We start from the raw sequence: 21,763 nt of genomic DNA, 5'->3' as shown, positions 1-21,763 counted from the left end.
ACAATTAACTCGATGTTCTTAATTACTATTGTTTGTTTTGTGGTTCAAAGTGACATATTTTGGTATAGGGCTGTTGGCTGAAGTGTCCAGTGGCAAGGGAGGGCTGGGAGTGGCAGCCTTCCCTCCTTGGATAGGGAACCTCTTTCTACAAACTCGGAGCTGAAAGGTATAATTGCCTCCAATTTTATCACACCTTGCCTTCTAGTGGAAATAATGAGAAGTTAGGTAAAGTATAAATATGTTTTTTGTTTTTTTCCCAATAAGCTCTCTCTTTGATTATCGAAGGGCTAGGGTGAGTTCTTGTTTCTTTACTCTATCCCAGGTGAATGAAGCCATCATAGCTCCTCCCTGGGCATCTCTTGGGAGGAACGATGGCCTTGAGACTCTTGGCATCACTGCACCTCTTAATGCTTAATGAATGTTCAGCCGAAAACCAATCCAGGTAAACAGGTGAACAGAAAATAAAAGTTCAACACGTGTGAACAAGTCTGTAAAACAACATAGCGAAACAACACCCATCCCTGCGAATGGACTAAGGGGATAGGTGCCATGCTCTACCTGGCTATGGGATTATATCAGCTATTTAGTCTGTTTTTATAATTACTGGATGATGTTCACAGAGAACTTTCAGTTCTTATTTTGTTACCGTGAATTTATTTTTTGCAAAGGAAAGTTTTAAATAACATTTTCTTAAGCTACCCACCCCTCTTTCCTTCCAAATGCCCTCACGGGATTCTTTTTTCTCTCCTTTGTGTTGTCTGTTGTATTTTGGTTTCATGGTGTGGCATGAAACATATCCAAACTGCAACAGCAGATTCCTGCTCAGTGAAAGAAATCTTGAGCAGAGTTGTCACTTTAGAAACACACTGATGGCTTTGAATGGGAACCTAGTGGGAGGAGGAAGCTTTGGCTTTGGGATCCAGATTGGGGTGATGGAGTATTTGTATTCACGTTGGGTCTGGAAACCTGACTGCACAGCAGCCATTTATATTGTCATTGAATAAATAAACCTAAATAAATGAAAATGAAGACACAGCCCAAGAAAAGTCTGCTCATTTGTAGTTTAGACTTTCAGGTAAAGAACAAATTATCCTTTGCTTTGAGAGTCTCTGTTTTGTGTCCTTACAAAAGTAGCTGGTTCTTGTCCTGGCTTTGCTTCATTACTCTTTAGATAAAGGGTTTGCTGAGAAATAGGATATTTTGTCAAGAAGATGAAAAGAGACAAGCACTGTTTCTTACGAGTATGGCAGGAGGGCAAGGAGCTGTGTTCCTTTCAGGTAGGGCCAGAGCTTTGCAGGTTGGTGATGGGAACCAAGCTTTGCTATCTTTAGGGGGTTTAAATTCTGCCTTGTTCAGTTGTAGCAAAAGTCCTTAACCCCGTCTAGCAGTTGATTGGTCTTATAAAGTAAATTATGTTTAGTCCGATTCTTGAGCAGAGAGAGATGCCATTCACTTTCCCTAAGACCTCATGGCATTCTCAGCTAACATGTTCCCACTTGAGCAGGTCTCTGAGGATGAGATGTCCTTCCAGGCCAGGGTGGCACTGACATTTAACCTTAGGGGTAGTGTGTGAAAAGGTACAATGCACCTTAATATTAAAAAATCAGCCCGGTGCAGTGGTGAACACCTGTAATCTCAGTGACTTAGGAGGCTGAGCAGGAGGATTGCAAGTTCAAAGCCAGCCTTAGCAACATCGTTGAGGTGCTAAGCAACTCAGTGAGACCCTGTCTCTAAATAAAATACAAAGTAGGGCTGGGGATGTGGCTCAGGGTTAAGTGCCCCAAAGTTCAATTCCCAGTACTTCCCTGCCAAAAAAAAAAAAAAAATTCACTTGCATGTACACTGTTTTAATCTCACTATTCTCCAGTTCTATCTGTTGTGACATATGTAAGTGGAGATTTTGTGCTAATTAACTTTTAACAAAATCCTCTAATATGTTGTCTGAAGTTGGAGGTTGCTATTCTTTGCTCTATTAGCTTATTTCTAAGATGCTTCTTTAAATCTCTTTCTGGTTCAGTGACATGTGTCATAGTTTCAGTTATCTGCATGGTATATTGTAAACAATTAAATCTCTCATCTCAGTTTAAACTGCAACATTCATTTCTGTGGCATGGTCCTGAAATAACAAAATACACATATAGAGTGCATTGGAAGAACTGGGATAATCTTTTATTTCTTCCTATCATCTTTTTCATTGAAGGTTTAAGTTTCAAATATTAGGTATCTGATGAAAACCTTGTTAAAAAGGAGATTCACTTTTCTTCCTGGCTTTGGGCTTCCTGTGCCCCACCCTCACTACCAGAGAACGCCCAGGGTTGTTTCCATCTTGTGGTCTCAGCATTATTCCTATGGTTTTTAATGTCTTTGCAGTGTATCTATTTTCATACTTTGGAGGTTTTCTCTTAGTTTATGTCACACTATAATTTTCTCATTGGGAAAAAAGAAAAGGAGGCAGGAAACACTAAAAGTATAAGCTATTGCTAGACTCACTTCATGCCTATTTGGACTCCATTTTCTTTTTTCAATAAATATTTATTTAAATAAAATTGCAAATTTTGTGTTATATGATGGAGGTTGATTAGAGTTCAGAATCAGGTTTATGAAATTCAGTAGACACCAATTTTCAGTTTGATATAATCTCCACATGATATTTGGTGGTAACTATCACAAACTGTTTCAAATTTGACAGTGATAAAATTGGTGGGGGGGAGGTTCAAAATAATCGAGAGAGAGAAAATACAGGACATAGGAGTATCGAGTAGTGCTGGTGGCTTAGTGTGCACACCAGACACCAGCAGCATCCTATTAAAGAGTTTTGTCAGAAAAAGCTGGCAACACGTGAACTAATGGGATGTGTTTTCTGTTATGTCACTTCCCTCTAGCAGGGCTATTATTTAGCACAGTTTAAAACACTGAGTGCGTGGGTACTATTTGCATTTGTGATGGTAAATTTTCCTTACAGTGAATTTGTATACTTACCTCTATATACAAACATCAATATTTATATGTCAGTTTTTATTTGTATTCTAGTAAAGCATCAGTGACTATACAATTCTGGTAGAAGAAAATGCTTTTGTCTCTTCTTATTTTATCATTTTTCTTATGTGAAACTGATGGATGTCAAGTGAGGTCTTGTGAACTACTTCTTAGAGAAAATGGTGATTTCTCCTTTGAAGTAAGCATTTCTTATGTGATGTATTTTGCTGTATATTTAAGATAACCACTTGGGTATCTCCACATGAGACAGATACTCAGACAATTGATGAGAATTTTAAAGTTTTTTGTGTCATGAGGTCTGAGTAAACACATAACATTCTATAAAAGCAGTCAAACTCATACTTGCTTCAGACAAGGAGTATATATCATATGTGTAGGGAAAACACAGACAGGAAAACTTCTGCCAGGTATTTCAATAGAAGGAATTTTTCATTATATCATGGTTATTTGATTTTTTGGAAAATTCTTGGATATGTGAAAAATCTTAGATATGTGGTAATCCAAAGAAGAAATGGTATATCTGGATGGGTATTATTGGGGTTATCAGAAAATCTTCTAGAAGACTGTATTTTGAGCTTAGCATTGAAAATCTAATTTTTTAAAAAATTTTTTATCTTCATGTAACAATATCATGCTTTGGGATAAGTGATTTCATACTTAGGACTGAATGGTAGCAGTGCTATCTTACCTTTTAAAGGCAGTCATAAATCGTTGAAAGTGTTAATATTCTAAATGTTATCATAGTTCATCTGTATAATATTATTTAACTCTATTATGTGACATTTATTTTGGAGTGGTAAATACGTCAAACTTCAAAAAAACATATCCGTCAAAGTCATGAAAAGTAAAACTTCTGCCAGGTAGTTCAATAGAAGAATTTTGCGGGAAGGACCAGTTACAGTGATCTTAGAAGAACCCAAGAGCCAAATGAACAGTAAGGCAACCCAGCCTCAGCATCCATAGGAGTCAACCACCACAAGTAGGCTGTAAGGGTCAAGAGAACAGGTGTTGTTACTATAGCCCTTGACCTGGAGCTGCCCAAAGGGAGTGTGAACCTCACAGGGAGGAACTTGTCCAGTGGAGAATTAGTTGACAGTTTGAAGACACCTGCTGAACATAGAGGAGAAGAGAAATATCTTCCTTTATCTTTTATTCAAATTTTCACACTCCTGATGGTTGGACTTGGTCTTGAAGTCTGTTGTTAACAGGACTGGAAAAGGTATTCTTCAGGAACGAGTGAGAGATGGATCGAGGACAAGTTACCATTCCATAGAAATCCTTATTTTGAGTGGTGGGTAGTGGTGCATGCCTGTAATCCCAGCGGCTCAGGAGGCTGAGATTGGAGGATTGTGTATTCAAAACCATCCTCAGCAATGGCTAGGTGCTGAGCACTCAGTGAGTCCCTATTTTTAAATGTATAACAAAATACTGGCGGGGATGTGGCTCAGAGGTTGACTGCCCCTGCATTCAATCCTCAGTACCCAATCCCACCCCAACCCCCAAAAGAAAAGAAATTCTCATTTCAAGGAAGCAGTAGAGGGAAAACATTCATTTGAGGCAAGGATCCAGTTTGTATGGTATCATTCGTAAGTCTTATCATACCATTATTTCCTACTGATATTGCATATTATGTTACTGATTTGTTTTTAATTCTACCTGAAAATCTAGTTTATGGCTTTTCATCTTTTCATTATAGCATGATTATTTGATCTTTTTGAAAATTCTTGAATGATCTTCATTAATTTTCAGACTTTAATATGCTTTAAATGTCAAGAAAAATCGGATTTTCTTTAATTAGAACCAAAATTTAAAATCCAAACCAACAATTGATAGGTTAAAATTGTTCCTGTGGCAACTAACCTCTGATAAAGAATTATGGAGAACCTCCTTATTCTCATTTCCATCTTTTAGAGGTAGCAAGAGGCAAAAGTCCAACTGCCCTTGAAATTAAGCACTGTCTACAACTTGAAAATAATGATGTGGTTTCTTGGTTCTTTTGTGATTTTATTGAAGGTTGGTGTGCAGCATAGTTTATTTTTTGACTGGAAGGCAATATGAGTTTTGAAAGGACAGCATAATAATCAATTTGGAAAAATGAACATTAGCCACACGTAATGTTATGTGCAATGAAAACAATCTTTATGGGATCATGGGAGATGAGTCTGTAGTAAAAAGCTTGAAGTTGGTCTCTGTTAAAATTTTGTCACATCTGGAAGGCATTTGATGTGTAAGATTACATAGGTTTGATACCATTCAGGGTTAAGACATATGGATGGGACATTATGCAGAAACTTGCTCTTTTTCATTCTTTTTGGATTTAGCATAGAGATTTTTGAATCATAAGGAGTCGATTTGAATCTCTCTTAAAGATAAAATGAGTAACATGACACAATGGGAGGAATTTTGAGCACATGGTACACAGCTCTGCATCATTATGCTTTCAGTTCCCTTTTTTTTTAATGGTCATAGTCAGTGGACATGCCTCTCATCATTATTTTTTTTCTCATTTCCCAAATAACCATAGTAAGGAGTAGTGGATTCCATGGTGGGCTATAGGAGACTCTTTAATATTCTTGGTTAGAATTATTTATATTTTAAACCTTTCTCCTAAAGTGTCCATGCAAAAAAATATTGTCCCCCCATAATTTTTGTATCTGTCAGGTTGTAAACTTTTCAGAGTTCTTTCAAACATTATTCCTTTTAGTAAAATAATCTTGACTTTCCCTGTAAAAAAATGAAAAAAAATCGGGTTAGCTATGTTTTGTTAGTATTTTATCAATATAATTGAGTTACTTTTCTCTTATGCAGAGTTTTAATTTGCAAAAGGAAGTTACTATCTTCTCATTTGTTTCCTCATTTTATCCCTTTCAAAAATGTTAGCTCAATGATGTATTATTCCAGTAGTTTTATTCCTGGTAAATTGGCTTTTGCCCTGAAAACATGGGGACAGACGTTCTTTGAAGGACTTACCAAGGAACTGTTGGAACATTTAATATCATTATCTGCCACATCAGCAAGCTTCCTGTTTCATCAAGTGACTTCTCTGGTTTTTTTCCTCCAATATTATGATAAAGGTATTGTATAAAAAGAAACAATCATGAGTGTCTGACATACAAATCTATTTTCCCTTCATAGAAAGTATGCTGTTTGTAGTGCCACTTTATTATTCAGTGCAGTTCATGCACCTTTGGATTAAGTATATACATTTATTTTTATATGAATAATATCATCAATGACTGAAGAGCCATGATTTCAGAATAAAGCAAAGACTAGTTAACTAATATAAGATAGAGTTTCCCATCCAGTTTCCTTTCTCTAAGCTCATCTAATGATTTAAACATAAACGTTTTAACTACTTGGCAAAGTATCTTTTTAGCTAACTGAAAGGAGAAATCTGTGTTCCAGTAAAAAAACCAAATAAATATATCTTTTCAGAAACACATTTCTACGCTGTAATAAATATTGAAAGGAAAAAAAATAAGAATGTGACTTTTTTGGTCATTAACTGAATCAACTGCTGCATTTGTGTTTATAGAGAGGTTACAGACACTTAAAATTAGAATATGCAGATAACCAAACAACTCAAAGTTATGATTATTATCACTGGCCTTTTATTTATAATGGGAGGAATAAAAAATGTTTTATCATTCATCATGCTGTTCACTGTAAAATGGTGGTTATGGTAGAAATTGAACATTGACTATATGCCAGAATTCTACCAAGTAATGAATAAAACTAACATAAATGTTGACCCCATGGATTTAAAAATGTAGCAGGGGATTTGGACACTAATCAGTCCTTTAGCTACCTATGTTGTTGGTGTTTGCAAGGGGCTGTTCAGAGTGAAAATAGAGGAGGACTAATGAGGTAGGCTTTTTTTTGGGGGGGGGGACTAAAAAATGTATTTTAAAAGTATATTATAGACTTTCTCTACAAATACTTGTCCATATTTTCACTGCCATATGAAGTTTTTTCCCTCTTTTATTTCTAATCCATTTGGAAATGATTAAGACTAAAACTTTACCTTTTTTCTTATCCAGTTTTAAGTAACTGGGCAAGAGAAAAACAGACTCAGTCATCAAAGAGTTTCCTTAGGATAAGAGGCTGGTAGTTAATGAATGGGACCCAGGAGCTCAGACTCTCCAGTCAGTTTGGAGAGAACATACCCTGCTCTTGAGAAGTAAAGATGGCGAATGTAGTATTAGAAAGTATTAGAATGAAGTATTAGAAAGTATCTGGGTTTAACCTACATATATAGTATTATATTAAGTTTGGGGAAAATACATGAAATGACATAGCATAGAAGGGCCATGTGTGCACAGGAGTGTGTGGGACAAAACAAAGCAGCTACATGGGTCAGTGTGCTAAATGGTGTTAAAATAGCTGTTGAGGACGTTGGAGGTAAAACAGCATTTATTTTTCCATTCTTTCTTCTTAAGAGAAGCATTAGGACTAATAGGATCATAAACATTGCCTTTCATTTATGTTGAAATTCTGCATTGATTTTTCAGTTTCCTCCCATAATTATGTTTTTGAATCTGATGACATTCTGGTTTGCATTTCAAGATTCCTGTCTCACCAACTTTTGCTTTGCACTACATACATTGCTATAAAATGCAGGTTTCTTGGTTTCCAAGGGTCGGGGGAAAGTATATTACATAGTTATAGTTGAAATTCAAAATGTCTCCCAGATGGAAAAGACAGAACAATCATCTCATCTTTTCCTACTGGATCTGGCCAGGTTTTGGAAAGGACTTCATTATTTTCATGTGGCAAACTGCATTGGCAAATCGTTCCTTAAAGTACGCAGTGGCGTGTTCATCTAATATTATGAGATATGGGCAGCATTTATGAAAGATTATAAATCTTACAACTCTCTTCAGAAACTTAAAATACAGCTGGAAATGTTTTGCTTCCAACAAACATGCAATCTTTATAAAATTGGAAAAGAAATGTTTTGAATAAATAATGTTTTAGTTTATTTCTCTCTAGTGTGAGAACTATTTTTTTAGTCAAAATCATGCCATAAAACTCCTCCCTCCCCTACTTTAACACCCTTGCCTCTGTATTTATATTATGCTGGTGCATTTAATTTTTTTTAAGTATGCCAGATTGCTTTGCCTTGCTTTTAAAGATAGAAAACTGGATTTGCTCCCAGGGACTCTTTCCCTAACTAGGCCAGTTTAAAAGCTAAACAAGAATTGAGTCAGTTAATTAATTTAAATGAGATTACAAATCAAAAACATATTATGCAATCTTGATTTAATTACCACATTTTATTTACTTAATTGAAAACACACTGTAGAAAGTTAGCAATCTTGACAATGACCAGCGTGGTGTCTTTGTATTCTATAGGTTAAAAGCGATGCAAGCAAGAAGTGTAGGTGATCCTGATTTTGATCTTTGGTTCACTCAATCCCTGGATCAGTAAATGGTCATTGACTTAGTCTTAGGGCAGGAAGCTCAGATTCGACCATCCTAGACTTCATTTGTTGGTCTTGGTGCTAGTTGATGAAGTACTGCAACTCTCTGCTCTTGGATGTCAGCAGGGTGACACTTTTCCTCAGGTGTATTCCTGTTTGCTCTGGTCAGTAGTCCCCTGTTGTGGGCATAATTGGCTCTCATACCCATTTGTCATTTTTTTCCCTTAAATTTCAGTAGTCTTTTTTAAAATTTTTTATTTTTTAATTAATTCCCTATGGGCAAATTTCAGTCTTGAGCCCAAACAAATCCTTATTTTAATCCTTGGGATATGAAATTTGGAATCTAATCTTCCTGTAAAGCAAAAGTGACTCTTTAAAGAAAGTTTAATAAGGGAACTAGTGGAATATATATATGGATAAGGAATAGGATATATTACATATTGACTCTTTTGTTCTATATTTTCCTTTGGTTAATGAAATTGCTTTATCTGTAAGGATTCTCAACAGAATAAGTTATTTTAAAACTGAGTTTTGCTAAATCATATATTTAAAAGTCATTGTTAACCAATAGAAAGGGTAACTGAAGGTACAAGCCTTCAGACATGAAGTAAAATAGATTGAAAGGCATCATTCAAAATATGTGGAAAGCCATATTTCCCAAATATTATTTTGGTTCTGCCAAGAGTATTTAAAGAAGTTTGATTTCTCTTCTTGCTCACAATTGAGCTTAAGGGAGGGGATACAAATGCAGCAAAAACATGTCAAGGACTCCATTAGCAAGTAATAAAGTTCATGCTTCCCACATATAGATTGTTAACCAAGTTTTGCAATGACATGAACTCCCAATAAGAGACAAGAGTAGAGAGAAGCAGGAGAGAGACAGGGAGATAAGGGGAAAGAATCAGTGAGCATTTCCCACACACTTAATGAAAGACAAGAGGGCACTTACCTGGTTTTCCCATGTATCTTTGTGTTATTTTAATAAATATTTAAAATAAATACTGTAAAACTATAATTTTGTGTCACCCCAGTTGATAAACCAGCTCTTCATTAAAACTGAAATAGTGTTGTCACTGTATTGGAAAGAAAAAAACATGGCAAATTATGTAATAGTAATTGTGATTATATAAAGCTCACTCACTAGAAATCCCAGGGAAATCAGTCCTGACACTCAGGGAACTGCCAAGAGCAAGACACAGTGCTGTGGGGAGGAGGGTGCGGGGTGAAGGAGGAAGACCTGCCCAAGGAGAAGCATTCTCTCCCCATCTTTAAACAGTACATGTTTTTGTCTTTTCTGTTTCCCTAGTATAAAGTGCGTGCATTTGTATCCCATCCTTCAAGTTTTTGCTTTTTATATCTTGACTTTTCTTTCTTAAGTGATTCTTTTTGGCATGCTATGTATTGAATTTGCACAAATATACAATTCTAGTATGTTAGCAATTAATAATGTTTTAGAGAGAAAGAAGCAGACTGTTCTAACCCTTAAAAAAATCTCCTGGTATTCTTTAGTTGACAATGGGCTATTTCTTCACCTGCTTAAGGCAAAGGAATATGACAAAGGGCTCTTTATGACATGATGACTAATTTTAATTCTAGCAAGAGGCTATCTGTAGGTTAACAGGTTACCGGTTGGGTTTCATTTACTCTTCTGATATCCCTTGATATAAAAGCTATATTGTTCTAGAATCATATAATTTTAGAGTTAGAAGGGACTTGACAATTTGCCTTGTTCAGTCCCTTCTTTGCACCCAAATAATTGTAAATTAAAATCGTGTTTCTCAAATTTGGTTTTCCTGTTGGTACTTAAGTCATGGTGTCAGAGAATAAAATGAGCCCCTGTGATAAGTTTCACTCAGGAATAGAAAAGTAGTCTATATAATGTAGGTCATTAAAACTTCTTGGCTGCCTCTGTGCAAATTGGGGACCTTCTTCCTGATACCCCAGTAAACACCTCCTTACTCTGCAGGAGAGCAAAAATTGATCCCTGATGCAGAATAGTTTATCTCATACCCTCACTCCAATTTCATTCTTCATTTCTTTTTTTTTTTCATTATTTAAATATACATTGGGAAGAAGGGAAGCAGTACCAGCCCTTACATTAGCCCGGAACACTCAGGCCTGGGAAGCGCGCATCTGTTCCTTTTCCTTACCACAAAAGGTTTATCTGTATGACTTCTAATGTTGTTTTTGTGCTGAGTGGCATACCTAGTCTTTCTTCTTTGTGCATATATCTGTAGTTTACAGATCAGTTGTTTTTATTTGGCTTTACCAAATGTGACAAGGCCTTATCCCCAAACTTAAGGCTAAAAGACTAAACAGCGCAGCATCTCTGCCATTATGGAGTTCAGAAGCCAAAAAAGGGATGACCTTCATATGAAGACTTAAGGGAGGGGGAAAAAAAGCAGTTAGAGGCATTCTGTGCAAGACCCTGAGGCATGAGTGCTGGTACACTCAAGGCTTCTGAAGGCTAAAGTGTGACTCAGGGGTTGGTGGGGCCAGATCAAGTTACCTTTAGTGACACATTAAAAAAACTGGAGTTCTTTCTGTGGGTGTTTGGAATCCATGTGAAGTGTTTTTTTTTTTTTTTTTTTTTTTTTTAAGCAGGGATTTAGCCTAATCAGTTTGGGGTTTTATAAACATTGCCTTGGTAGCAGAGTGAAATATGTACTAGGTTGGGAGATCATGTTATTTTTCAAGACCTCACTTCTAGGGTGACTTCCATCTGATATCTTTTATGATGTATTCTTGCCCACCCTTACCAAGAAGAGTCAATTTTTTCTTCTGGATATATACTCCTTTGTATCACAGTGTTTTTGTTTTTTTCAATTTAAATTACTTGTTAACTTATAAACAAATAATAAATTATACATATTTATGGGGCACCATGTGATATCTCAATATAGATATATCTTTTATAATGTTTTAATCAGGTTGACTTTCTCAAACATGTATCATTTCTTTCTGTTGAAAACATTCAAAATAGTTTCTTCTAGCTTTCTGACATATATAGAACACTATTGATGTCTATAATAATCCTATTGAGCAATAGCATACCAGGGCTTCCTACTCCTATCTTACCATAACCTAGTACCCACTGATCTACCTTTCCCTAGGATTTTCTAATTTGTACATTCCTATCTCATTGGGTCATTTTTAAACTTCTAGAAGGCATATGATCTATATTATTTTATAAAACAATACTTCAAAAGACCATTATTATAAACCAAAGGAAAATTATAAGCACAATGGAAAAAAGGAGTGTGTGTCACACAGTACTAAGCATTTGGATATAGACAGTGCTCCATAAATCTCATGATTTCTCTTTTAATTGATATCTACATTAATGAAATATTTTCCAATTTTGATGATCTACTCACCTCAGAGAGTTGCATTTTATTCACACCAGAAGGTTAGTGTTTAGTAACATTTTATACACCATTACTTATACACCATTATCTTATATTTATTATATTATCTTTTTTGACTTCTGCCAGGCTAATTGGAAAACATTAGGATTTTCTTTGTTTAGCAGAGAGAATCTAAGCTACATTTGAGTTAGAATCAGCCTCTCTAAAACACATCAAGTTGTGTATAGAGTTCAATGACAATAATTATAATTAATTTTCTGCTTAGGTAGAGAGAATAGCTAAAAGTTTTTTTTCCCCCCAATTCTGAAACAGGTTTAGAATGCACTGGTAAAGGGAGGGAAGGTGAAGTTCCCAGGAACTGCAGGATCATTTGGCTTTGGGTCATTTCAAGATTTCATCATGACCACTCAAACAGCAGTGTGTCTGAGCAGGTGGCTCAGAGAGGGGAAATGCATATGACCCTGGCCATTTAGGTCATTTTGGTATCCCAGGGTTTTCCATAAAACTGATTCATTAGGAAAGCCTAAGCACTCCTTGGGTAAAGCTAAGACATTAGAATAGCCATAAAAGATTGACTGCTTTTTAAAAAGGACTGAAGAAAAGTTATAAGAGTTTTCAGGGGTGTGAACATTTCCAGATTCTTGGAGAATCTTTAACCTGGCAGAGGGAGGAGTTGATTGAATTTTAGAACTCTCTTCATTCATTGTCTTCTTTTCCTAAAAGAATAACTTCATGTTTAAATTCACACTTGTAAACAATAAAGAGAACAGAGTGTTGTGGTGTGCACTTTTGGTGCCTGCTACTCAGGAGGTTGAGGCAGGAGGGTCACTTGAGCCCAAAAGTTGGTGGCCACATGGTGAATCCCATCTCCAAAAGAAAGACAGAGAGAGAGAGAGAAAGAAACAGAGAAGCAGGGGTGGGAAGCATGGGCCTAACCCTCTTACATAGCAATCCCAGGCGGGCAAACATGTCTCCATGTTCAGTAGATCCACAGACGTTTTTAGATGCTACCACTGGACTGGACACAAAATATTTGTATATCTTTTCTGTTCTTCTTCCTGAGAGTTAGTCCATTAAAAATTCTAATCCTTCTTTAAAATGTGGCTTCATGTTTAATAGTGTCTTTCATTTGTTGATTATGTAGGACTGGTGTGGACCAGGGTTTGATGCATGATATGTCGTGATCTTTGCAGTGATCTGAAGTAGGCAGTAGGATTGCAGTTTTCAAGATCAGAATGCAAGGCTCCAAGAGATCGGAGATCTTTGTAATTCTGTACAGGGTCACACAACTTTGAGGAACAGAGCCAGGATTCACTCCAGCATGCTAGACACACCCATGCACGCATGCGCGCGCGCACACACACACACACACACACACACACACACACACACGGTGGGGAAACTTGAGCAAAGTGGTGGAAGTGGTTAAATAAAACCTTTGAGTATAGAGTAATTTGACCTAGGTGGTGAATTGGAGGGTTTTAGATGTGGTCTGAATAATTCCTTCTCTGAAGTCAACCACAATAACAGTTCATTTTGGTTTCTCTGCCAACTGCGACTCCCTGGTTACTTCCTTTTCCAGCAGTTGGAATTAAGTGACCAATATAAGGTGACATAAGAGTTAACAGTAGATTTTAAATAATTTCAGAATTTGCTGTCTGAAAATTAAGTGTTCTGTATTTACTTGCATAGGGGTCCTCTTCTGTGTTTTGGGGACACAATATACGCTATTTGGCTTCATAAGAGGCACAGGCTTTGGAGTATGAAAGAGAACCTGTCATTGCGCTTTAGTAAACACCAGATCATTTTAGAAAGTGGAATTGTTACAGAAAGCAATGTGTGACTCAAATTTAGGGTCCACTCAGTTTTCTCTCAAATACTTGTGGGTCTTTTTCTCCCTTCCCTTCCCTTTCTTTGTAAGTCTATTTGTTCAATTGAATTTGGCCTGCAGTTGGAAATGGGAACACAAAGTAATTTAAAGAAAAAAAAATCCCAAATAGGATGTTGTGGTAATAGGGGATGCCATTGTGTTAACTGAATACTTTCTTAGGAATGGAAGAGACTTTCATTCTTTATTCTACTGGACCCAAACTTTAGCCACAGATAGTGGGAAAGTTATATGGTGCCACTTTGTCATTGATACAACTGAACATAATAAAGCTCATGTACTCAACTCCTGAATTAAGACAGCTGTTGCAGCTTGCCTAAGATAACAATTTTAACGTACCTTATGTTGTGTCATATCTAGTTATGCATATCTAGACTTTCATAAATGTGAGGTAGCTGTAGAGAGAAAAATTAACAGTTGAGGGTCTGGTCAGTGGGTATGCAATGCATTGCTAAGAACTCGTCTCCATGTTAGAATCACTTGAAAAATTGAATTGTAATGTAGTATAAATGCTGAAAGGAATCCATCAGAGGAAATCAGGGCAAAAATAGACAAGATTGTAGCAAAATAGTATAGGTTGTTATTTTCATGTAATGATTGTACTCTGAGCCTGGAAGATGTCTAATATTTAAAGGAAAGGTTGCTCTCTGGAGCTCAATTCCAAAAAAACTAATAGAAGAATTCATGGGAGATGAGAGGTGAGATTTTTCAAGAGCACCAGTCTGAAGGAGACTGTAGTCAGAGCATGGAATGCAAGAGTGGTTCTTTTCAATTCTTTATTTCCATACTTCCATACTTCCATTTCCTGAAATCAGGAACTAGTTGGAGGACAATGTGGAAATCACTAAATATGTTTGCTAAGATTTCACAAAATCTGTTTTGGATGGGAAAAGCTAAAAGACAAGGAAATGGGATGAAGGGTAAAATTCTGCTTCCAGGCTTAAATCTAAGCTACCAGGTATGTAGCAATGGGCTGAAGTAAATAACCAAGTTTGATACTGGGGAAGGAACCAGCAGGATGTTCTTGCGTTAATAGTAGAAGTAGCAGTTGCAGTGTGCTAATCACTTACCTGGAGGAACAGAGTAACCCTGATTAAAGGAAAAACAAAACAAACAAACAAACAAAAAAACCCAGCATCTGACATTTCAGCTTAACCAAGATGAAATACCTTTCTTGGCTTAAGTATAATGACAAGGTTTAAGGGAAGACACTTGTTACTATATGGAAGTCAATGACAGAGCAGTCTTCTGTGCCCCACCTATCATATTTTGGTGAAATGTACTATCTAATTCGAGATTGCCTTTCCTAGGCAAGCAAGGAAGGCTGCTGAGTTTGAGCCATCTATTCTTCTGTTACTGAACTACAAGCCTAGTACACTCACAGCCACGAATAGCATACTGAGAAAGACACAAAAGAAGTAGGCAGAATCTTTGCCTCTGCTTAGGAGCATGCAATTTGGTAGGGGAGACGAAAGTTAAATACTAGAACCAATGAAAGAAGATTACAAAGCAACCTGCAAGTAAGGTATAATAACACAGGGCAAATGCTACAGATAAATGCTCTAGGGACCCAGAGGCAAAAGGGTGAGCAAAACACTTCAGTGTGAGATCAGCCAGGGAAGGCATGCTGTCTAACAGTTGTATATCCTCCAGGTTCCTTTCTGTAGCATCCATGAGGGATAATGTGGAATAGTGAATTCAGATAAACTACATCGATCTCTTCCTCCTTATCTGAAAAATCTGTCCATCTATCACAGATGGAAATTAAATTGATCCAATAATTTGCTCTCCACAAAGGCATGTTGGTTTCTACCTAGTAATTTATGCTTTTCCTGGTGTTTGCAAATTGATTGCTATTATGGGATGTAGACAACTCTGGGCCTAGTTCCAGTAGGTTGGGGGATTATTGGAGTGGATATGTGTACATGCGTATGAAATCCTGGAAAAGCAGGCTCTCATTTCTGTGTATTTTACTCTTTGAATAAAAACATATTTTTTTGGGTTTTAAAAAGCATGTTTAATTATACTCAGATTGCATTTTTAAGGGAATGTATCTGCTTTATTTCATATTTCCACTGACTGACCTTGATATTTGCCTAACCTTCAAAACATCTTTAGTTGCTTTGTAGCCAGATCTTTTGTTTCAGAAACGCCTTGCTCTATCCCAAGAATATTATGGATTAATACTTGATTTTTTTTCTTTTGATGTAGAAATATGTGTAGACATTCATCTGGTTAGATGAATAAAATATTGCTATCAAAAGGCTTGGGAAAGGATACTTTATTTAAACACTCAGTTTCATTGTTGTACCTTTTTTTTTTAAGTCCTTCTGAGGATTGTGAAATTCTTTCAAAACACATTAAAAAGAAAACATTTTCTGTGATTTCTTTACAGATTCTGGACAATCAGGAAGTCCAAGCCACAATGATCCTGCCAAGAATCCTCCAGGTAAATATGTGTTCCAGGACGTTTGCAATCTGACATTGTTGGAGAACAAAGGTACCACTGTATAGATAAACACCCCATAATTAGTCAGCTGCCTATTTTATTCTGGCAGGCAGGTATGATTGGGACAAGATGTGATTGTGTTTAAGCCCTTTGCAATGGCAAATACTTCTATATTGGCATCATGAGTATTTACCTAATCACCAATGTTTTAATTTTTGTTCGTATTTCTTTAAAAGTGAACATGTGTATATTTTAGTTGTGTACCTTTTAGGTACTAAAAATCATTACTGTTTGAAAAGCCAAAAAACCTTTTAATCTTTTTTTTAATACTCAGGATAAAAAGTAAAATTTTCTCTATGCTTATTATATTCATCAGTTTTCATTACTTTATTGGTGGTGGTGGTTGGTTATGTTTTCACCAAAAGATTTTTGCAAGGATTTTTATTCCATAAGGTTTTTATTGGGTTCCTAGAATCAGGAAATAATGAAAGTAGGATTTTTTCCTTTAGTACAAGGTATGCCAAATACCCTCTATTTTCAGAAGCTGTTCCAGATCTGAAAATGGGTTTTTATAACTTGACCATCTTCATGGTTTTTGTTGCTCTAAAATCGGAATATATAGCATTTACTTTTCATTTATAGGCAGTGTTTTTTCTCCTGAGAAAATAATATAAAACTAGTGCAGTGAAGGATTTCTGTTTTTTTTTTTTTCACTATTTTAAGAATTTTAATCACACCTATAACTTTTGGTAAAAAAAAATGCTTTAAGAATAAACTAATGAAAACAAAACAAAACACAAGACAATGGAAAGCAGTCTACACACCTGCCTCCCACCTCCTCAGATAATCTCATCTATCACTTCTCTCAAAAATAAGCCACAAAGATTACAGAAAATCATAAATGTAAGTTTGTTTCCTCAGGCAGACTTAGTTTTAATCCTTCATTATTTGATTTTCCACGTCACAATACTTGGCTAATATGAAATTCAAATATCTAAAGAATCCCAAAATTGCACAAAAACGTATTAGATCAGTATTCTCTTAAAATGATATTAGAAAGATACTGCAAATGGATATACAAGTAAAAATATAAAGTCGAAAAAAATTATTTTTTTTCTGAGTCTTGCTTCTATTTTGTTCTTTATTTTCACTTGAAAGGCATTTTTTTTTGTTCCAAGTAAAAGTTAACTTACTATTTTAGACGAAATCATAATGTATATCAAGAGTGGTATGTAGTTCAAAGACAAAAATTCTAATTAAATACATATTTAAAAGGTATATTAAGTTGATATTTCTTTATCCACAAATTGGCTATTAAGAGCAAAACATAACAAAAAACTGAACAATTCTAAATGTAAATACCAGTTAAATTTATTTTGTTTTTTGTGTAAATGGAAGATTATTCAATTATTTTTTTCCAAAAAGGCAAATTGTTTATATTGTTAGAAATGTTCCAAAGTTGAGAAAATTTTATTAACTTAAAATATCCCTTAATTTTTCAAAGATTTCTCTTTTTAGTTGACTATTTTTTTTTGAGTGAAAGTGAATTGTATCTAAATATTTTTCAAAAGCCTCCTTACTCATCTTACAAAGAATGAGAGGGAAATAGCTTTGGTAGAAAAAGAGTTGATAAGTATTATAAGCCAGAGCAAACAAAGGATATGTTCTTTGCATTTGAATGGCAGCTTGATTGAAATTAATAAAGCAGTTATTGTTGAAATGCATTTTGAACATGTACAGAAGGAATTATGTGCACCTAAAAATGTTCTCTACTTGAGCTGGATGAATAACCTTTGTATAGTTACACAATGACAAAATTTAGTTTTTCAATCTTTGTCCAGAAGCTTGGTTAAATTTTTCCTTTGCTGTATTCAATGTAGATCTCTTAATTTTTCTGTTTTTATGCAATATGGCAAACAGAAATAATTAAGGTACAACACCTCTGATTTTTTTCCCATGTTGAATTTTCCTAAGAAATAAAACTTTTGAAAACTATATTATGCAACTGTCAAATACACATACAACCAAAATTAAATAGAACATAATTAGAATTTTCTTTGATCATTCAGAAGCATTCCATCATTTTGACATGCTTTGAGTATCATTAGATTGTGAACTTAACCTAGAGCTTATTAAGGAAATTTCAATGAAAACAAGTTTGTTTTGTAGTACCTAGAAATAAATCAAGCCACTAGGAATATAGATTATTTTTATTTTCTAATTTCAAGTAGAAAAAAAATTAGAGCTTATTAAGGTTTTTGTTTTGTAGTCAGTTGGGATTAAATTATTAGCATTTAAAGCTCCTTTCATACATATAAGCGTCTTAGGTGTTTTGGAGCATAATTTATCTTTAGGAGGCTCTTTTTCATCTTCTAATTTGGCTGAAATGTGAAATCTCCAAAGTTGAGATTCAGTGTCTTGAGAAGGCACAATCCATTTATGGGGAAAATTTAATCCACTGCATAAGCAATGAAATAGACAAATCACTTTGCTGCTTTCAGTGTTATAGCAAAGAGAAGTTAGCCTCTGAAAAACATCACCTTGATTACCCACACTTTCTTATCCCTGGTAGATTTCTGCTGGGAGATGTGCAGCCCATGGAAATTGCTACCATCTATTCCTGTGTTTATTTCCCAACAGCTTGGGAAGAGAGAGCAAAAATCCAAGTCCTTCTGGAGATATGGGCTCTTTGAAATCTGTTCCTGACTATTGACATGAAGGTGGAATCCCATTCAGTCATCCTATGAGTGCAAATGCTTGCAGCTGTATACCCACACATAGCCCTGCTCCCCTTTGGCTTTTCTTCAGCAGCAGACCTGGCTGTCTGACTTGCAGGCTCATTCCTTGCTGAGAACTTCTGAAGGGTGACCCTGAAGTTCTTCGTATTGTAGTTTGAATCTCTGTCGATAGAACTTTAGTCTTTTTTTATATTTTTTTTAGGTGTAGCTGGACATAATGTCTTTATTTTTATTTATTTATTTTTATATGGTGCTGAGGATAGAACCCAGGGCCTCATGCATGCAAGGCAAGCAAGTGCTCTACCACTGGGCTACAACCCCAGCCCAATAGACCTTTAGTTTTAACTTGTGTTTTCTCAATTGGAATTAGTATTTTCGTGCAAGCAAATAAAATCAATACATTTTGGGGAGGTGAAATATTGATATTTGTTATTTTAAAATCATTTAAGTAGTATTTTTGGTATTTGTTATTTATAAAACAAGTAAATACTCTTTATGGTATTTCATTAAACCATCTATGACTTAATGCTTCGTTTTTATTCTTTGTTAGATGGCAAGCATGGGCACCATTATCTTTTTAGAGCCAAAGTACTCTAGAAGTCTGATGGCACCCAAGGACATGGAATAGTTATTTTGCTCAAAAGCACTAGGCCACTTCATCTTTTTAATGATGCACTTCTCCCTGTGCTTATAACAGAGCCAGAAATTATATGTCTGAATTCATTTACTTATTTTTTAATATTAAGCTAATCCTTCCTAAACAATAAAACTACAAGAGTGCTCTCCCAACTATCATGGACTAAACAAGGGTAAACTCTTAACTTTGGAACATGGACTCAGATGTAATTTTATTTTCAGTAATTCAAACTCCACCGCTACATTTAGGAAATGTGTGATTGATTGGGTTGTAATCTTTTAAAATTAGCTCTGACTTGCTTTATTATTTTGTGTTTCAACATTCCTTGGGCTGTGATCTTCTAGATTTCCCAAACTGGATAATTTGCTTAATGCTGAAATGGTTGGTATAGAGGTTGTATTTTTTGCCTAAGTCAGTTCCAAGATGAAACTAGAAAGGCCATAGTTTTGTGGGGAACTCTCTCTTGATTGGTAATATAGTAAAGAAATGTTGAATCCTAAAGCAGTTTTTGAAAATTTTATGATGTAAATTTTTGAAGTACTTCAAGTTTCATTAACAAGAATTTTCTTACCTGGGATGACATGGATTTAATATATTACTTTTCCTTTTTGTAGGGTACATGTGCTTTCTGTGTTTTGGCATTTGCATGTAGTTTGGTAAAATTTCTGAGTGCCATTAGGGCCACATATTGAGTGTATCTAAAATATACTCTCTGGAACAAGGACAGGACTAAGTAAATAATGGAACAAATTAAAAAAGATGGATCCTATTAACTATAACAATATTTTTGTCTTGAACTTAACAAATTTTTTAAATCATAAAAATTTTTAACTCAGTCTCTCCCCATCTTTATTTTATAGATACTGAAATTGAAGCCTACAGAAGGGCATCATGAAACTCATAAAAAATCAACTAAATAATTATTAAGGAAACAGCTCAGGCAGGCATGGTGGTGAATGCCTGTAATCCCAGTGAGAGGGGAGTCTGAGACTGAGGCAGGAGGGTCCTAAATTCAAGATCAGCTTAAGCAACTTAACAAGACTCTCATTCAAAATTCAAAAATAAATAAATAAATAGAACTGGGAATGTGGCTCAGTGGTAAAGTGCCCCTGGGTCAATCCCAAGTTAAAGAGAGAGAGAGAGAGAGAGAGAGAGAGAGAGAGAGAGAGAGAGAGAGAACGAACAAACACTAGCTTAGCATCTCAGTAGTAGCTGTCATCTATTGGTATCACTAGGACCCATATTTCCTAACTTTTCATTTTATGTTTTCAAATCTTAGAACTTTAATTGTTACTGAAATAATACAACATTTTTCTTAGCTATTTGCATACAAAGGCAGATAAATTTGTGTAATCCCTCATATAGCATGTTTTATCTTAGAATATTGTGTTTCAAGTTTTAAGAAAAAAGGAGGTTTACACTAATTTTCAAGAATCATATCCAATTAACTTCTAAATGAGTTCATGTCTATTTCTTTTCATGTCCTCATTTATTATATCTATCAGAATCAAGTTTTTTTTTTTAAATGGGAGAAAATGTACTATTTAATGATACTGAGAAGTAATTTTAAACTTTGGCACTAGACAATACACAACAAACTATAAACAGGCTTTCTATTCATAAAAAGTGTAAATAGAAAGACATTGAAAGGATTGGTAAACAGCGGTTAAGACTTGACTTTGTAAGTAAAGCTTTTAAGTAATTTAAGAATGAAGTCTGTGCCAATCAAAAAATCAAAGGGCTTTTTCTTAATAGATTTCGTTGCAGAAACATTTTTCTTTTTATCTTTTTACTTGTTTGGAGACATCACATTCAATGAAATCCTTAAGTGTTCAAATTTAGGATAGGATTCCCAAGATAGGAGGAGATGATGAGGGAGGGTTTTATTCACAAATTAGTCTTAAAAAGCCAGAAGGGTACATAATAGCCCTCAGCTACTTATTTTTTGCAGGGTAAGTTCTGAGTGCTTATATATAACCCATTCTTCAAAGATTAGTCTGTATAGCAGATGGCATCATGTCTAGCCTCTACTGTAGATCTACCCTAATTACTTATAATATTTAATTTGAAGAAAAAGCCCCCCCCCCAAACTTAGATATAACCTGTAAGGTCCTGAGAGATTTCCCTCTATTTCTTAAATCACCTATTCTACCAGACAACAAATTAATATTAATTGCCTCCTGGTTACTGAGTTCAGAATTAGAATGAAATATTGCATTCCAGGCAATGAGCATATGGATTGAGTCAACTCAAAATTAGGAGC

At 35.3% G+C, this 21,763-nt stretch overlaps 1 protein-coding gene across 1 annotated transcript in view; it reads left to right on the top strand.

Moving 5' to 3' along the window:
- The window catches only part of LOC143389837 (nuclear factor 1 B-type-like), a 120,128-nt gene that overhangs the window by 11,866 nt on the left and 86,499 nt on the right, over positions 1-21,763 (top strand). Inside the window, exon 7 of the mRNA XM_076842614.1 lies at positions 16,072-16,125. Within this exon, the coding sequence (XP_076698729.1) occupies positions 16,072-16,125 (54 nt within the window). The remainder of the gene's footprint in view (positions 1-16,071; positions 16,126-21,763) is intronic.

Source organism: Callospermophilus lateralis, unplaced genomic scaffold, assembly GCF_048772815.1.
Source record: "Callospermophilus lateralis isolate mCalLat2 unplaced genomic scaffold, mCalLat2.hap1 Scaffold_66, whole genome shotgun sequence".
NCBI classification, from domain to species: domain Eukaryota; kingdom Metazoa; phylum Chordata; class Mammalia; order Rodentia; family Sciuridae; genus Callospermophilus; species Callospermophilus lateralis.
This window is presented reverse-complemented; position numbering and strand designations above follow the sequence as displayed.